The sequence below is a fragment of the Syngnathus typhle genome, linkage group LG17 (genome assembly GCF_033458585.1).
Source record: "Syngnathus typhle isolate RoL2023-S1 ecotype Sweden linkage group LG17, RoL_Styp_1.0, whole genome shotgun sequence".
NCBI lineage: Eukaryota > Metazoa > Chordata > Actinopteri > Syngnathiformes > Syngnathidae > Syngnathus > Syngnathus typhle.
In genome coordinates this window covers 7,438,375-7,456,714 of record NC_083754.1, presented here as the reverse complement: position 1 = coordinate 7,456,714, position 18,340 = coordinate 7,438,375, and the positions used below count along the sequence as shown (strand labels likewise).

The following is an 18,340-nucleotide window of genomic DNA, read 5'->3' as shown; positions in this document are numbered from 1 at the left end:
TTTATCATAAATAGTGATAGGACTTTGCTATAGTATGTTAGGATCATGCTTCTCACGCTTGATGGGAAAAAATGCAATTCATCTGTCACGTGAATAAGAAAAAGTAATTCATTTGTGATTCTACAGTGTTTATTACAAAATAATACTGAAACAACCATCACACATCCCCCCCAAATAATAATATATGATTTATATTGCTTAACAAATTATTGGCGTAATCCAGTCGTCGTCCCCAAGTAAATTCCAATCGTTGTCCTCCATCCGAACAAATGTGTCTCGTGGGCCACCGTAGCTCGCTTGATGTCGTAAACCAAGCGTCCCTGTTAATTTGAATTTCTGCGCTCCTCCAGTCAGTGTTTTCATTGTCCATCTCTGAATTCAAGACGCTTTGGGTACGTCGAACATGCATAGGCTTTTGTATTTCTGCAACAGCTGGTTCTTGGTGCGGACCTGCTCCCGCAGCGTCGCCAGCTGCTGCTGCTGCTCCACTGGGCTGCTCTCGATGCCGGGCATGGCAGAGATCTGCTCCCGTGCCTCCTGGATCTTTGTCTTGAGCTTGCTCAGCTCCTGGTGCACGTCCGGGCTCTCCTTGTCCATGCTTGAAGACAACCAAACAGGAGATTTTATTTCTTCAATTTATCGCACTTCTTGTTAGCCTAGCCCAGTCAGCGTTAGCTGTGGCTAGCATGTCAGCTAGGAAAACATTGAAATGCAAATTTAACTCATTTAAAGTCGGACTTTTATTTCAGCTTACCATTTAATTATTTCGTGAACCAAAGGCAGCAAAGAGCAGTCGTCGTCCTCTTTTTCTTGCCTGGGCTGCGACACAGCCATGATCCCCTTGCTGCCAGCGTTCTCGTCGCAGTTCTACTGCGGCATGTACGAATACGCTCTCTGATGACGTCACTGCAACAAACCATTAACGTTGTAAATTGTCTGATAAAACTTTTTAGCCACAATTCCTAAAAATACTGTACGATGGCTACTGTATGTTGGTGCCAACAAAGCAGGTAAAACCCCCCAACAAAAAACTAACTAAAAATAAAAAACATTCCTTCAGAAAAGCATTTGCTTTTCTTTTATAATACATTTTTTTAATTTGCAAAAAGACTTGCTACACGCTGCATGTAATTATTGTATTCTGATTTAATTTTGATATTTCGCCTTGGGAACTGCCCTGTTTGGTAAAAATGCAAGCCAAACACTGAACTTTACTATATTTTGTGAAATATTTCTACAAATGTTGCCTTCTTTGTCAGCTTACCCGATTCAACCTCTCACAGGCGTCAGTATAATTTAATGGGTCACTTGAGTAATACTGGCCTGGTTTCTTTTTCCTGCCACAGACATACCCCCAAATATTATCTGCTTGTGTCGATTATCATTACAAGAAGCCTGACCCGTAAATGGATTCTTGCTCTACATTAGTACTACCTAGCAACCTTGAGGACCTGCATCTAAATTGAACCCCCTTTGCAAATTTAGCGGTTCAGTCTGTGCACTGGGACTACAAATTGTAAATCATCCAAGGTCTGCTTGGGTGGTCTTACTACCTTTAGAAAAAGCAATGAACCCCTCACACATGCATTAGATGACTCTGTACATTTGTTGTTTGACATTTTATTTTAAAAATATAACTGGTATCGTGTACACTTGTAGAGTTCTTTAATCGGAGTGGGGAGGCCTGGAATTCATTTTGTGATTGGAACTAGTAAAAAATGTTTTTAAATTTGAAGAGAGCGTCACGGAAGGGATCGTGTTCCATCATTGTGTTGCTTGTTTGCTAAAGAACGATGCACACAATATAATCAAGAATTCTGGTTCTTTTTCTTGAATACAGCTGGAAGCACAATAGATGTGTTGTCGTATGACTCACTGACCTTCAAAAGCAAACTGACCTATATATTGTCACAATGAGCATTTTTTATTCCCAACTCTCACACCTGCCAGATAGTTGGTACACACCTCCAAAAAGTCGTGATGGCAATTCAATGCAAAAGCATAACAGAACGCTGCTAAGCCCGTTCCAAGGAACACATCCAGAATGCATATTACATACAGAACACGTCGGTCGCCGGTGACCCAGATCTGTAGGCCCTAATTGTCATATCGTGGTCACCTCACATTTATAAGTTGGGAAAAGTAGGTCACGACCCAACAGTACCTACCCACGCTCTGCTCCAATATGCAACAATATATCTTGAGGAAATTGACACGTGTCGACAGTAAAGGCTGCGGAATATCCGGTTGGGCCGCCGTGCATTCGTTAACGTCATGACGACCGTAAGAGGTTGGTAAACCATAAATCACTGACCATCTTCATTCTGTCCTCTGATAGTTTCAGGACTAATTGGTGGCAAATCATATAATCTCTTTTGGAGTTTTTCCTCTTCGAACCTGATGAACACAACAATTATCACAATGTTGTAATTGCATAAACTATAACAAGAAATCAGTGGCTTGAAGATATGTGTATAATATTATCATAGGAAAAATCAAACTTGAGTGTGTTTTGATAAACAATATATGTATGGACCGTCATATCTGTCATTTAGTAGTGAGTGGTTGGAAGGAATTTGCAGCTACACTGCACTGTAGATACTTAGAACTGTGCTGCCTCCAAGTGGAAGCTGACGAGATTCATCTCTTTGTATCTATGTCGCCATATGTCCATGTTTACCTTGACTGATAATGCATTTTATTAAGCAAACATAATGATGGATAGTCTTATGGTAGAGCTCCATTTGCTGGGTGAGAATACAATTCATATGCGTCATTCTGTTCTCAGGCCCCTTCAAAAGTATTGGAACGGCCAGGTCCATTTGTTTTTCGTGTATGGTGAAGATATTTGGCTTTCAGATCAAAAGATGAGGATGAGAAAAAAGTTGAGAAATCCACCTTTTCATTCATGCTTTTTACATCTCGATGTGTTGAAGTGAGCAAAGGTACACGTGATCAACGGTTGTTTCTAGTTGATGTTAGATTAATTGCCTGCACATTACTGCTTGTTTTTGTCTACAAAACCATTCTGTATGGAAATCTACCGTTTATTGCAGTGATCTCACATTTATTTGGATGTTTTTTGTGGGTATTTATTGTATACTGTGATAAGAAAGGAGAGCCTCACATTGAGTCCCACTTAAACTTATAGCCGTAGTCGCCCATGTAACTAGTTTGTTCATTAAACACGGGTCATTCAAGTTAACGGTGAGGCTACACCGCCTCCGCGCCTATCGGTCCAATTTGTCTCAATTTATGCAATCACTACATCATAGCTTAGTAATTGAGATTTGCACGCCTCATTTCAACCCAACAAGTCTATCTGTTGCAATTGTCCACTAGATGGCAGGCTTGAATTGGGTTTTTAACGAGCCTCCGTGTAAGTTCATGATAGAATCTTGTTTATTCCACAAAAGTACCATTTTCTTGTTTTTACACATATATTTAGATAACATAACATGACACATACATCTAGAACATACTATAACACGTTCTAAATCTATACATTGAAAATAATAATCATTCGTTAAAGTAAATAGTGTGAATATCCTTGTTGGTTGTATTTAAGGAGTGGCATTAATGCGTTTGAATTCAATTTTATTTTTCGGAGTGTGAATTTTATGTTCGAATTCACCGGGCCGACTCCAAACGCCGCTCGTCCGGCGCGACGCGGAAGCGAAACGAGCGTTTCCAAAACATTCGTCGGGCTCGGCGTAGTGACGTCAACCTTTGTTCTGACCAATCACCGCGCACGTTGGCCGGGGCATTGTGAAGCAGGAGTTGAAGCGTTAGCAGCCAGGCTAAAGTGGAGAAAGAAAGCTAACTAATCGTTCGAGTGCAAGTGGCGCTGGCTCAAAACGCGCATGGAGAAATAAGGAAGTTGTTAACACAGCAGCGGGAAACGACTACTCGACTCCGGGAGGATTCCGCAACAATGTTTCCAGGGTGCTAACATACAAGACTGCGCTTGTCAGATGCCAGAGGAGAGCGTTTTTGGATACTCCATCGCTTGTCCCGTTTCCAAGCGGAAACCATTTCTGGACAGATAGTTGGAGGAGAGGAGAGGAGGGGGTGGGGGGCGCTAAAGCTAGCTGGCTAGCCAAAGCCAACCATCCCGGAGACTTTTTGACGCTGTCACCCGGCCAACCCCAACCCGAATGTTTTGTCTGTCATGAGTCCGGCCGGGTGCTCCCATGTGAACGGTTATAAGGTGGACAACTGGAAGCAAAACCTCCGTGTCATATACCAATGCTTTGTTTGGAGTAGCACTGCTGAAACCAGGAGACGTAAGGTAAACAACAACAACAACAACAACTGAAATGACGTTTGCCTGCGCTGTCCCTGTCTGCAATTCACTGTGAAGTTAACCATGACACAAAGAAGGGGGGGGGGGGGGGCACGGTGCACGAGTGCAAAATGATGCACCGCCACACAAATCAGTGGATGTGTTGAAACAACAACGCTGCGAGTAGTGGTCAGGTTAGCCAGCAAACCGATCGGCAACGGTGCTGCTCCTTGGTGGCTTAGCGCAACACTTTTCATTCGTGCCACTATTGTTGTTGCGGTCAGTTAGCCGCAAGGCTGAAAACTGACCGATAACAAGAATGAGTTGGGGGGGGGGGGGGTCATTACCATATCAAATAGACCCCATTGTGTTGCTCGCGCATGCAAATGAGACAATGCTGCAAGGTCCACATGTGCCCCAGCTGGCCACTGACTTTCCCTCCATTTAGCCAACTCGGTTTACTCGTTGGCAGTGTGTCGCGTTCATCTGCCTCAAATTGTGCTGTGCAGTCTAGTAAGTTTCATGCATTTGTATTTTGTTGTGATAAAATAGGTGCTTCAGGGGGATGCGGGATGGACAGAGATGGTGAGTTGATGATTCTCCTCCTCCTCCTCCGCTTCCCGCTCCAACTCATCTTCTTCCTCTGACTCTCCTCCCCCCCTTGCTTTTGGTAGTCTAAATAATTAGGAGTTGGCCTGCTTGCTTTCTTATTCTGAACCTTCGTGGCCTGTGGCTCATTTCCATATACTGTAATCGTCATGAAGCCAATACATGACATGTAGTAAATCTTCATAGAACTTTGCTGCGTAGCTTGTTAGCTCTACAAGAGCTGAATTCAACTTTCTGCCTTTGCCAAGGTAATAAAACGCTCAGTTACTCATTTGACACATTTAGTAGCGTACATGTAATTGCATTGCAGCAGGTAGCACTGTGCACTAGTGGTTAGCACGCCTGTCTCGCAGTTCTAATGTTCTGGGTTTAAATTTCCCCGCCGGCCTTCCTGACTGGGGTTTGCATGCTCCGCCGTGCTCCCGTGTGTTTTCTTTCTGCGCTCAGGTTTACGCTCAGTTAACAGTCGTCCGAATCTGCAATCAGATTTTCATGTTTTCATGTTAGAACGCTGAAAGTTCACAGGTCAGCAGCATTTTCTACAAGATCGATAACGCATCAGCCTACCTGCCAGCAACATTTGGTGGCAACATCGGTTTCGACAGGCACTCTGAAATGTTTTTAAGATTGTGCAGGTGTACCTAATGAAATGTCTGGTGAGCTCAACGCGGTCGACCTCCATTTTTTTTTCTTGACGGTTTGTGTTATTTCTTTTTTTCACCGCTTTTCCATTGTCTGCCCCCACTGACAAAGCCCTCCACCACAAGCTCAAATCATTTCCCAGGCTGCGTTGAAAAATGGGCAGTGAAGGTGTCACCCGTTCTGCTCGAACAATCCTCAACTCCCGTGGGCTGATAACGAATAGCGGAACGAATGCCAGATTGGACCGCGGCCCACTGTGGCTTTTTCCGCACACCCTTAGCCATCGTCTCGGGGCCGCGCTGTTCCGTGCCGGTGATGCGGACGACTTACCGAGAAAAATAGCAGAACTCAACTCTGCCTTGTTTTGCTCTTTTGGTGTTTGCGGTTGATAGTCGGCAAATCCGCTCTTTCTGTTTTCCAACTTGCCGAGTTCTTCCCTCGCCGAGCTTCATTACGTCGTTCGTATGAATAATTTAAACGTATATTGTGAATGGGGATGCCGGTCGAGCTTTTGCATGAATATTCACAAGGTCTTGATTATTTATTGCGCGTGTGCTCCCGTATACGACGTACGTATAAATGAAAAAAAATTCCATCGGGAAGAAATGTGCTGTGCTTTTGAAAAATAGAATGTTATCGGTCGAACATGACATGGGCGTGGCCTCCTGTGGAGAATTTACTGTCAATTAGATGAAAGGATGTGAAGCTATATGAATGCTCCCTGTTTTTAATGAATTTATGATCACAGGAGCCAAAAAAGAACCTCGTCTGTCTGCTCATTTTGACAATCTTGCGGGGGAATTGACGCAGTTTTGATAATGCCCTTCATCCTTCTGTACGTTGGTGGTGTCAGGTTCCCATCACAGCGTTGATTGTTGTCCCCTACGCTTCCTCTTTCACCGCTTGATTATCCAGTCAAACCTGAACTGAAACTAAAAATCTTGCTCACAGCGACGCTCATCTTTTAACGATTTGGCGTGAGCCCGATAAGTCGAGCCTCACGCTCCTCAGTTTCCCCTCATCTTCGCGCACCTAACGCTTTGTGGGTTCTTGTCAATCGTTCTCCAGAAATATTTCATTTTGGTTGCGCCTGCTGTCAATCATATTCAAGAACCCTCGAACGCATGAAGATTTTTAAGAGGCCCACGCCGCAACCACTCTCAGAGACCAACCCTTTGATTGATTCTCTCCTTCACCTCTCCCTCCCACCGGTCCACATTTCTTCCTCGCCTCTCCTCCAGCTGCTACTCCTCATTTGACGGACCGGCAGACACGGCGGAGGCCGCTCTCCGAGCAAGCGCGCTGCTTGCGGCCCGAGTCGGCCGCCGCGCTTTTCTTTTGTAGCGCCATCTGGCTAATGATCTGTCAATCACTCTCCAGGGTCCGGCCAAAACCAAAAACCCGAGAGGCGATCAATCTCCTCTCGCACGGACACTCAATTATAGTCTTTTGTTCAAACCTGGGACCCCAGGTGCTGTCTTTGCTCTGTAAATGGGTCTTTGTCCTTGTGAAAACCACCAAATTTGGTCGAAATGGGAGGGATTGCGTCTGCTCTCAAACTGACCTCGTGCCAAGAGGGCGGTGATTGCGCAATAGCATTGGGACTGGAATTGAAGAGACTGAAGAATGTTAGGATCAGGTCCTTAGATGATGAAGTTTGACGGTTGGTAAAGTCCAAATAACCTCAAATGCCTCGAAGTTGCCCCTGGCAGAGCCGTCGCGAGTTTACTTCTGACAGTTCTTGCGAAGACCGAGGCTCGTTATCTGCTCGCTGTCATGCTAATGAATGGTGCAACCTTTTGTTAAGGTCACATTCAACTGCTTTAGGGAGTGGGCTGTTGTTTTTCTGCTGCATTAGTCAAAGTGAAATGCATTAAAATGGGTTAGTGTTCTTGTACAGTGAGTTTTTTTTTTTTTTTACAAGGTGGTTGGACCAGTTTCTTTTTCTTTGTAGTTGTAATAAGCATGTTCTGACCCAGGTAGTGTTGGGTGAAAGATTTTTATATAATACACATTTATTTTGCATGCATCTCCGTCGTTAATTTCGTTGTACGCCGAGACTCGTGCCAGATAAGTTCGTACCCCGTGAGTCACTGCTCTCATATATCGGCGGTCTGCGCTCTATTGACTTTATCCTCCCCTCCCCGGTCTGTTCTTTGCGGCAGAAGAAGCGTGTGCTGTTGAGCCAGACCTTTGTCCACCTCTTTATAGTCCTTGTCATCCTAGCTCTCCCAGCCGACGCAGTATAAACGCATTTGGGGAAACTGATCTTGAGTGTTAGATGTGCTTTATGTGGCTTGCTTGATCTCTGGACCCGACTATTCATCCAGGTAATTACCATCCTACATCTGCTCTTCAATCAAAGAGCAGCTTTTTTCTTTCTTTCATGGCCATTGCTTTGGACACCCGCCAACGAGCGGCTCCAGATGGAAGATGCAGTCCAGGGGGTTGCAAACATGACCCTCTGCTACCTGTACGCCAGTTGTTCCAGTCATTTGAGCCACCGGCTGATCAATAGCTTCTCTAATAGAACATTAAAAGCCCAGGGCGGTGTGCGACTCGTGACTGATGATATTGAGGAGTCACATCGCTTGTGAGGCGGGAGAGTAAATCGAGCCGAGCGCCAGCGTGAAATGATTGCCCGCCATTGAGCATCCAAAGTGCTTCGGAAGAGAGCATGTCACGCTCTTAATGTGGGTGAAGCGCCATCCGCCATAAACATTTCCCCAGTGGAACTGGACTACTCGGTGGACACGAAGAGCCACAGTCACGCCACTGCAGCTCTTTTCCTTACATCAAAAGGCCTTCTTTATTCCCAATCCAGTTGCAGCCAGTTGGCTAACAGTACCGTTTCATTAAAAACAAAACAAAAAGTGATCTGCGACCCGTAATATCCCCTGCACTGCTGTGTCATCACGATTCAGCCCACCAAGGCTCAGTCAACACACCAACTGGTGTGTTCTGTATTCACAAAATTGTTTTGTTTGGTCATTCCCGGTTGGATTTGTCAGGTTCAACAAAGTTTTGGTTTCTGGAGAGATCGGCACCGCTGACAGTTGCGGCATTCGAGACGGTCATCTGGTGTCGTTCGGCGGTCCGTTTGCGCTAAAGATATGCAATGCAAGGGACTGTGTTTTCCCGCACCCACCCACTTGTGCAGAATTTCCAATCCGCCCACTGGCACAGATGAGCCTTTCCAACTCAAGATTCTTTTTTGCTTCAAACATGTCGGGTTTGGTCCATGCAATTCTAGGCAATGACGGTGCGCGTTAGAGCCAATCTTTCAAAGACGTTGATGTTTGCGCTCAGTTTCTTTGACTTTCTGAAAGAAGTGAAAGCAACTTCTTTGACGAAAGCCAAGCATTAACTGTGTTGTATTCTGCTGTCAACCGATAGCAAAAACGCAGACAATACAGCGCGGGGTTGTCGAGTTGGTGTTCATTAGCTTTTTCTGTGATGCGTGGGAGTGTGCGTCTGTGTTATGATCTCGTTTCTTTCACACGGCACACCAGAAACTGAAACCTTGTAAAAGTCTGCTGCCACGCTCAGATTACCCCACCCCCTCCCGGCATACCCGATTCTTCCTCTATCACTGCCGTTATTATTCCGACTTGTCTTCCTCGAGCGGGAATTCACCTGGAGCGCCATCAAGTAGATGCCCCAGATTTAGTATAGCTGCCTTTTGTTTGCGTCGCATCTGCTGGAACATATTTATGGCTTCTGATTTACATGCCTTGACGTCAGCACAGAGCACCATTTAAAAAAAAAAAAAAGTGGTTTAATCCAATTTAGTCTGTCTGCTTGAGATCTCAATATTTCTATCGCTTTCTTCAAGTTTGATGCATTTAAGAAACAAAATCTACCGTACCAATAATTGTGATGTTCAGAGAATAATTAACATTGGGGTAAAGTGAAGAGTAATTTTAAATATTTGAAAAATTTGGATAAAATTACTATTTACGTTATTCTCCAAGCATGTGATTCGACATTATTTCAAGTTTTGACTTGTCTTGCAAATGTACAAATAACATTTCTCAGAAAAAATGAACTATATTAAGACTATTTTTCTATTTATTCCTTCATTTTTTTACTGATTTTGAATGAAATTGAACCAAATTATTGCCGGCGTGCTGTTTTGTTCAATAACTTTTTGCTCCGTATCGCTAAAGTATCGTAAACAGTTGAAGGCCGCCTGCTAGAATACATTGCGGCCATTTACGACTCCGCATTTCTGTTGTCTGTCCTCACGCTCCTTGCTCGAAGGCTCCCGTTGGCTATCAGGTATCGCCGCACACAAGACAAATTGTGCTCTGTGGTCCCGAGCTCACGTTTCGTGTTCGGTCCGGTCTTCGATCCCGCGTACTGCAGTCGTTCCAGACCTGACTCAACCGGTGCCTGGCAAGCATTAAATCCCATCATGCCTTGGTTGCGTTTCAGAGTTGAGGGGGCAAATATGTTGCATCGGCGTAATTTTCGTCTGTCCCCGGCCAAGCGGCGTCTCAAAGAACTTAGCTTCAAATTCACATGACAGGCTTGCTTACATTATTATAACTCCATTTTTTTGAGGTCCTCTCAGTTTTCACCTAACCGAACAAACCCTTCTCTCTTTCTCCCGCTCCCTCCCTCTGTCTCCTTTTCCCCAGGCCAAGTCGTGTATCTGTCACATGTGTGGCGCCCACCTGAATAGACTTCATTCTTGTCTGTACTGCGTTTTTTTCGGTTGCTTCACCAAGAAACACATCCACGAGCACGCCAAAAACAAGAGGCACAATCTAGGTAAGAACTCGACTCACAAACACAATGATATGCATATTTCCTCATCATGATTAATCTTATATACAAGAACTAGAAGTTCAAAAGAAAAAGGAGGAGTGGGGCTAAAACGATGAATCGATAAAGCAGTTAACAGCTAGCTGCTAACGGTTAGCCAGTTGGCAGCCAACTGCTAACTCAGGCTCACGTCAGCCAACTGAACACTCATTGGCTGACACCTGCGTGACTTGCCCCTTTTGAAGCCACACACATGCAAAGTCATAAATACTTCAAAAGGTTCAACATGAACAATCTAATAGTCTGGTTCCCCACACTTGAATCCCATTCTTCTTTCATGTCATGGGAACGTGAGCCACTCTCCGCCCGCTATGTGTCGACCATTTAAATTGGAGCTCACTCCGTTAGCCAGTCAAGCGAAGCGTTTTACGCTTTAAACGGCACTGTCACTTAACATTAGGAATGTCTCATTCACTTTGACGACGGGGCTTCGTTAAATATTCAAAATGCGATTGCGTTAGTGTCTTGGTCCAATTCCAGAGATTTTCATAACCAAAAAGTACACACCATCACCATGCAGGACATGCTCATCCTCCACCGCTACATCACACTGTTCCATTTCCCAGCGTGGGCTGCGTCAAAAATGTAAAGATCTCTCCGTCGACTAAAAATAGGTTGTCACGGCAACAGAGCTAGCGGTATTGTTTGCCGCCCAGTTTGAGAATGGAGGCGGCTGACTGGCCGTGGCGACAAACACGGGTAGCGACGGGAGACAGGGGTCGTATTCCATCCTGTCGGTGACGATTATCGAGATGGAAAAGATTTGGCCGTGTGGGAAATTTAGGCCAGGAGACGGCGAGCGTGTCGAGGTCGAACTGCCAAGCGATGCTCGTTGTCTGTTACTGTGCTGTAATTATGGCGCAATCTCACTCTGTCTCTCTTTCTCTCGCTCTCCCTCCTGCTTCCAGCTATAGACTTATTATACGGTGGAATCTATTGTTTTGTGTGTCAAGACTACATATACGACAAAGATATGGAGCAGATTGCCAAAGAGGAACAGAGGAAAGCCTGGAAATTGCAAGGTAAAGCCCTGGGCTTTGTGCTCTTAAGTTCTGACCTGTTTAAAAAAAAAAAAAAGGCAGACTGGAAAAAATGGCCCAGAAAAAAATTTGCATCATATTATTTAAATAAAATAGGGCACAAGCAGACATAAAAAACCCCGCATACATAAAAAATTGCAATTTTTTTATTTTAAAATGGACATTTTTTGAGTAGATTTTTATTTTGATTAAAAAAAAGGGTATCACGATACAAAAGATTGTTTTTGGTGACAATATAATTCAGTAAATTCAACAAAAGCTGTTTTCAGTTTATACTTTTGTAATAGATCGTTTTTTCCCCCAAATTGTAGTAAGCATCTTAATGCAAATTTATCTATTTTTTGTTCACAAATGATGTTTGTGTTGCAACTGTTTTTGTCATTAAAAGTGCCATTTTTCTTTTTGTCAGTGCATCACAACACTGCCTTCCATCCGACTCTTTTCTCCTTTGACAGGCATCGGCGAGAAATACACAACGTGGGAGCCCAGCAAGCGGGAGCTGGAGTTATTACGACACAATCCAAAGAGGAGGAAAATCACTACGAACTGTACCATAGGTGGGCCGAGTTTGAATGTCGTTCCCTGGTCTACCCTGAGCTCAGGCCCAAAAGCATTTAAAATCACACGGAGCGCAGTCTTCCCAAAAATAACCCCCAACGCTGCCTCCGTTGGATTCGACCCAAAAGCCGACTGTGTCTCACCTGCTCCCTCGGCCGGAAGACTGCGGCTGCCTAAACGAATCCGTTCACAGCTTTTGGCTTCTCCTCCATGATTCCCACAGTTCAGCTGGCAGATCTGCCCCAAGCAGTACTGTACGGCCTCCGAAAAAAACCAAACATCCCGTCTTTCCTCATAGCTCAGACGTCGAGATTGTAAACGGCACGTGATGGATTTGGTGCTCAATTGAAGGCATCTAAATAGTGTGCGTTGCTTGTTTTGTGTGTCCCCCCACCCCGTTGTGTCCCCGCAGGTTTACGAGGGTTAATAAATCTGGGCAACACGTGTTTCATGAACTGCATCGTGCAGGCCCTCACCCACACGCCGCTGCTGCGCGACTTCTTCCTCTCAGACAGGCACAAATGCGAGATGCAATCCAACTCCTGTCTGGTGTGCGAGATGTCGCAGCTCTTTCAGGAGGTAGGACAAATCCCGAACCGAACGTTAAATATCGTGGATGCGGACTTGGCAGTTGAAGTCGTTCTGAACTCAAATCATCTTTCCCTATTGGAATTAATGCAAATATCATTAATCCGTTAAAGCGCCCCCTCAACAACAAAAATAAAAAAAAATAAAAAAGTACAGTCTACAACAGTCTACAGTATTGTCCTGTATAAAAAATATGCAGCAATAATAAAGTAAAAACAAAAAGAAATTACAACATATTTGTATTTTTGACTTTGTTATGGAAAGTCTAACTTCCAATTTCAACTAGAATTTGTGTCTTATTTTAACTTTATTCTCTTGCCAATCCCGCTTCATTTACGCCAAAGTTTTGCGTTTTAAGTCATGTACTGTACACTGACAGTTACGTAATCGCTACTTATTCCGCTCCCACACTTTTTTTTTTCCCTCCCCTCGCACCCTCTCGCTGCACCGTATATACAGCCTCACAGATGGCAAGTGGCGCTCGAATGATTTGAGTCATCGCTCGCTCGCTCGCTCCTCCTCAGCTCGCAATGACACGCACGCACGAGCACTCCTCTGCCTCGTCTCACTTGGCTGAGCCGTAATCGTTCACCTCCCTCGTCATCGCCCGGGGCAGGCAGCAGACACTGATGGAGTATTGAACCGTGCCTCTGTGACATCAAAAAAACACACTCATTCACATTTTTTTAATAAATTCAGGACAGAGAAACCCCCAAAGTCAAATCTGTGCCAGGAGTCGAGTCGAATTTCACAGCTTACACACAATGACCCTCGCGAGGATAGTGAAAACATACATCATATCATCCAACTAACATACATATGTTGACTTCTTCCTCGCAGTTCTACTCGGGCCACCGTTCACCTCACATTCCCTTCCGACTGCTGCACCTGGTCTGGACGCACGCGCGCCACCTTGCCGGCTACGAGCAGCAGGATGCCCACGAGTTCCTCATTGCCGCGCTGGATGTTCTCCATCGCCACTGCAAAGGGGACAGCCTCAGTAAGCTCGGCCTCGCCGCAAAATAGCTCATTTGTCGCAATTGCTGGGAGTAATTCATAAGACGCACATTTGTCAATTGAAAGGGAAAGAGGAAATTGCTACCTTAGAGTCATATCGGGACGTCATACTTGCATCATTATTATTTTTTTTTTATCCATTACCTGCAATCCGTGCTCGCAGGAGAGAACGACAACGGAAAGAAGGCCAGCAATCCGAACCACTGTAACTGCATCATCGACCAAATTTTCACCGGGGGGCTCCAGTCGGACGTTACCTGTCAGGTTTGCCAGTAAGTGCAAAGCAGATAAGAGCGCTCTGCCGTAGTAAAAGTCATTAATTTCCATGTCACCTCTCCTCGCCTCGCATGGGGGCCAGGCCTATAGAGTTGGCAGTAGTGGTGGCCGGGAGGATGATAAGAAGGGGGGCTGGGGGTGGGGGGTCTTGTCTAGACAGCGGTGCTACTCAAGCTTGGTCGCGTCGCCCCCTCGAGCTGTTCTGTCACATTAACACCAGCTCACTGCACCGAACTGCAAAAGCGCCGCAACAAGCCAGAAAAGCCGCACCCTGCTCAATGAGAACTGCTCGTGTGTAGCTAGCGCGGCATTAGCGCTCTAAAGACTGTAACAAATGCTTATTTGTTAAAGTAGTGAACAAGATTTGTTTTTGTTCGGGATTGGCACTAAATCACCGCCATGCCATGACACTTCACGCTGGTCAACTGAAATTTTTATTTCGAGATGGCTTTATGTATTTGCATCTATGATTAAAAAAAAAAAAAAAAATCAATAATGTGTTAATATCTCTGGCCACCTGCTGGTACCTCCGTGTATTACAATGCCATGCAATGCAATTCCTTTTGCATTCACTGATGGGGGTTGCGCACATAGCCTACTAATTTTTGAACATCTTAAACTCATTCACTCCCAATGTCGTTTAATTCAAGTAAGGGAGGTCTGAAAATGGCTGGCAGCGAATAATTTGTAAAATGACAGAACAGCACAACACACACACACACACGAGCTGACTTCCATCAACCCACACTTTGTCACAATCACTCAAGGTTTTGTGAGTGTAAATGTCAAACAGGTTTAACATTGACTTTTCAAAATGAAACGAGGAGAAAAAAAAAAGTCATTTTATTCACGGCGTGCCCACTCAAACAATAATATGCATCGTTGAAGCTCATGTTATTACCGCATATGTCATCATCCTCTCGTCACGATTCTTAGCGGGAGACAAAGCTCCACACACAAAACACACGTTGCTTCTCGAATGATAATGTGCCCCCCCTTCTTCTCTCTTCCGCCGCAGCGGGGTTTCCACGACGATAGACCCCTTCTGGGACATCAGTTTGGACCTGCCCGGCTCATCCACGCCGTTCTGGCCCCTCAGTCCCGGAGGTGACGGCAGCGCTGTTAATGGAGAAAGCCACCTGGCGGGCTCTACGACACTCACAGACTGCCTACGCAGGTACACAAAACTCCAAACATGTCCAATGTCTTCCTCTATATTACCCCCTAATGGCCCAAACTGACACAACAGATTGAGCAGCACAATGGCCATTGAATGTAAAACCTGATGAAATTGTATGAAATTTTTTCCTCTGTTTTAAGCGCCCTATTTTAGGCCGATGTTATTGCCAGAGCGGATGTCACTCCCCATCCATTTTTCCCTTCTCTCCTCATCTCCTTATCTTATTTGCTTGCCTAATTCCTTTTCTCTCCCCCTCGTACCCTCGTCAACCATCATCTTCTCCTTTCCCTCTGACTTTTTTCTCCCCTCCCTCCCCTCTGCTGCAGCGCTTCACACACACCCTTAGTCGCTGCAGCAAAGTCTATTAAAGCTACAGGGCCTGTTGCCGTGGTGATAGAGGCGTTGGCAACACCGGCGAGGCCGAGTGGCTTTCGGGTGTACCGACATGCGATGCAATGTAGAATAATTCGATGAAGGAGGTGGGGGTGGGGGGATGCGACAGCATTTCTAAGCCGCGACTTTTCCGCAGGTTTACGCGGCCAGAGCATCTAGGAAGCGGTGCCAAAATCAAGTGTGGCGGTTGCCATAGTTACCAGGAGTCCACCAAACAGCTGACGATGAAGAAGTTGCCCATTGTAGCGTGTTTCCATCTCAAAGTGAGTCCGGACCGTCACGTTGCGTCCTTGGCCAAAACGCCGACTGCCTTGTTTTTTTTTTTTTCCCCCCTTCGTTCCAAAATTGGATCCGTTTGTATCGTCCCGGAATAGTTTTGACGTTTTGGCGCAGCGTTCCCTCACCATGTTTTATTTATCATAGACTCGGACGCTCATCATATATTTATGCAATCCAGAGAAATGGGCCAACTAAAAGATGATTTCTGTTCGCAAGCTTAGCTTCAAAACAAGCTGTGCTGTATTATCTGTTTTTTTGTGGCCCCATTAACAAAATTCACTTGCCATTTCCCCTCCCCCCCCTCCCCTCTCTCCTCTCTGGCTGTCCCCAGCGGTTTGAGCACTCTGCCAAACTGCGGCGGAAGATCACAACGTACGTTTCCTTTCCTCTGGAACTGGACATGACGCCCTTTATGGCATCCAGGTGGGAGGACACACAAAAGCTCAGTATATTTGGAACTGTTAGCATGCTAGCTCACTGGAGATACATGAATTAATAATGACGAATTGTCCAACAATAATATTTGTGCAATGAGTGCAAAGTGGGAAGAACACATTTCTTAGAAAATATGTCCTTTTTTTTCATTTTTGATTTAGAAAATGATCATCAGTATTTGCAGATTGAAACCACTTTTCATTTTGGGGAAAATAAGGATTATTTTGGTATCCTCTGTTTCCGTTTTATTTGGACATAATACAAATATTCTTCAACGTGTATCAAAAATCATGGTTTGGTGTGTGAGTGTCAGCAACGTGCAGCCCCACCCTGCATGGAACAGTCCATTCATTTCTTTTCAGACACGTGACATCTCCCCAAAAAATTAAATAAATAGCTACCACAAATTGGACAATGGCGCCACTCCGTGGACGTTGTGCAACACTGCTGCATGTTTTTTTTTTCATTTGAATTCTTTTCATTTATTTCATGTCTTCTCTCTCCACAGCAAAGAGAGCAGAATGAACGGACAGTATCAACCGACGGTGGAGGTGTTAAACAACGATAACAAGTAAGTATAATCATCTAGTCCTCTTAAGGCGCTCAAAGACACGTGGCCGCATACTTACAAAAAAAAGCCGCCGTCGTGCATCCAGGTATTCCCTGTTTGCGGTGGTCAACCACCAGGGCACGTTAGAGAGCGGCCACTACACCAGCTTCATCCGCCAGCATAAGGACCAGTGGTTCAAATGTGACGACGCCATCATCACCAAGGCCAGCATTAAGGATGTACTCGACAGCGAAGGGTGAGAAGGCAGCAGCACGTAAACAAAAAATACACACTCCAAAATAGCATCATTTGTTAAGCTCTGTAAAATCGCGTATAAAATATATTTTGGAACCATCGCCCAACAATAGTCAAGTAAAAAGCAAAGCAAAAAAAAAAAGTTCCAAACAAAAAAAAGAAAGAACCCAGGATGCCCTGTAAGGAGATTTCAGCTGTGATGCTGAAAAGGAAGGATGAAGAAATGAAGGATGAAAACAGGCAAAAGCATTCACGCCAAAATTGTTCTGCAGTAGATTTGTGCAGACTATTTATGTATATATGAAATGTTCTTTTATTTTCTTTCTTGAACCCCAAACCCCGCCCTCTTTTAGGTATCTCTTATTCTACCATAAACAGTTCTTGGAGTATGAATAGTTCTCGTGACCTCCGTCACCACTGACCTTGAAGAACCAATGGCGGACAGTTGGCAACACACACATGCACGCACGCACGCACACACACACATTACAAGCCTACCTGACTGACTTAAAAAAAAAAAAAAAAAAACCTGTTCTTCTGAATGTGGAGGACAAAATCAAAAGAAAACAAAAGAGAGCATATTTCAACAACAAAACAAAAACAAGCACTGAGCTACTTTTTGGCATCTACTTGACAAAACTGAATGAAGAGGAGGAAGCGGCGACATCTCTGGGCACATCTTAGTACAGTATTTTGACCCCCCCCCCCCCCCCCCCCCCAAAAAAAATTCTCCCACGGTGCTCTTGTCTCATCTGACCAAGCATTTAACTCTGAAGGCCTCCATTATGCATCATGGGAAAGCAAAAAAAACAAAACAAAACAAAAAAGCATAAAAAAAATAATAACAATGATGAAAAAAAAGAAATCAATGTATCAAGATCTTTGCAAGAGCATTTCTATGGCTATGATATTGTATGAATGGATCTATTTTTTATTTTATTTTATTTTTTGGAGGAGCCAAGAGACACTCACCCGCCAGGCCTGTTGCTAAGGCCAGCGTTACCGTGGAAACCCTTTGGACCGTCGGTGTGCTCCCTCATCTCCGATTTTTTTAAATCTGCTTATTGGCAGGGAACATTTTATTTTTTTATTTCTTAGCACTCATGGACACATTTTTCTTTGTTTACTACTTTTGGGTTCATTTTTCAAAAATAATTTTCAATACACGAGTCATATGTCCTTTGCTGTTCCTGTTACTGGAAATGTTTTTGGACGTATATGCTACTTTCATTCTTGTGGAATTGTTGGTAATATGATGATGGTGCTGATTAAAAGGACGCTCACTTTTTTTTTTCTTACTGTCATAGCCATGTGACCACGCTGCTGTCTTCTCTAATAACGACCCATTAGTCGGATCCCATCGCGGTTAATGTTGCTCCGATCCTCATGGATAAGTTCTCCAT

At 44.6% G+C, this 18,340-nt stretch overlaps 2 protein-coding genes across 3 annotated transcripts; one reads left to right on the top strand and one right to left on the bottom strand.

Annotated features, from left to right (window-relative positions):
• Nucleotides 1–111: 111 nt before the first annotated feature.
• med9 (mediator complex subunit 9) lies at nt 112–897 on the bottom strand. The gene is made up of 2 exons (XM_061303502.1): nt 755–897; nt 112–598 (listed from the first exon to the last, which is right to left on the bottom strand). The coding sequence occupies exons 1-2, from the start codon at nt 832–834 to the stop codon at nt 379–381; spliced, it is 300 nt and encodes a 99-aa protein (XP_061159486.1). The 5' UTR covers nt 835–897; the 3' UTR covers nt 112–378.
• Nucleotides 898–3,729: 2,832 nt separating this feature from the next.
• Nucleotides 3,730–18,225, top strand: LOC133170667 (ubiquitin carboxyl-terminal hydrolase 22). Of its 2 annotated transcripts, XM_061303767.1 has the most exons (14): nt 3,730–4,291; nt 4,838–4,870; nt 10,180–10,312; nt 11,275–11,388; nt 11,862–11,963; nt 12,377–12,543; nt 13,393–13,552; nt 13,733–13,841; nt 14,864–15,022; nt 15,555–15,681; nt 16,029–16,120; nt 16,641–16,703; nt 16,789–16,938; nt 17,291–18,225. In XM_061303767.1, exons 1-14 carry the CDS (start codon nt 4,172–4,174, stop codon nt 17,331–17,333), a joined length of 1,572 nt encoding a protein of 523 aa, XP_061159751.1. In that variant the 5' UTR covers nt 3,730–4,171; the 3' UTR covers nt 17,334–18,225. The 2 variants fall into 2 exon arrangements, with proteins under 2 accessions (XP_061159751.1, XP_061159752.1); XM_061303768.1 differs by lacking the exon at nt 4,838–4,870.
• The last annotated feature ends 115 nt before the right edge of the window (nt 18,226–18,340 follow it).

Bases quoted from the DNA above. Each gene is read 5' to 3' on its own strand.
- med9 (XM_061303502.1), bottom strand. From the start codon at position 834: ATGGCTGTGTCGCAGCCCAGGCAAGAAAAAGAGGACGACGACTGCTCT. The intron at 599-754 runs GTAAGCTGAAAT...GTTGTCTTCAAG, and splicing joins GTTCACGAAATAATTAAATG to CATGGACAAGGAGAGCCCGG.
- LOC133170667 (XM_061303767.1), top strand. From the start codon at position 4,172: ATGAGTCCGGCCGGGTGCTCCCATGTGAACGGTTATAAGGTGGACAAC. The intron at 4,292-4,837 runs GTAAACAACAAC...GTGATAAAATAG, and splicing joins CTGAAACCAGGAGACGTAAG to GTGCTTCAGGGGGATGCGGG. The intron at 4,871-10,179 runs GTGAGTTGATGA...CCTTTTCCCCAG, and splicing joins ATGCGGGATGGACAGAGATG to GCCAAGTCGTGTATCTGTCA.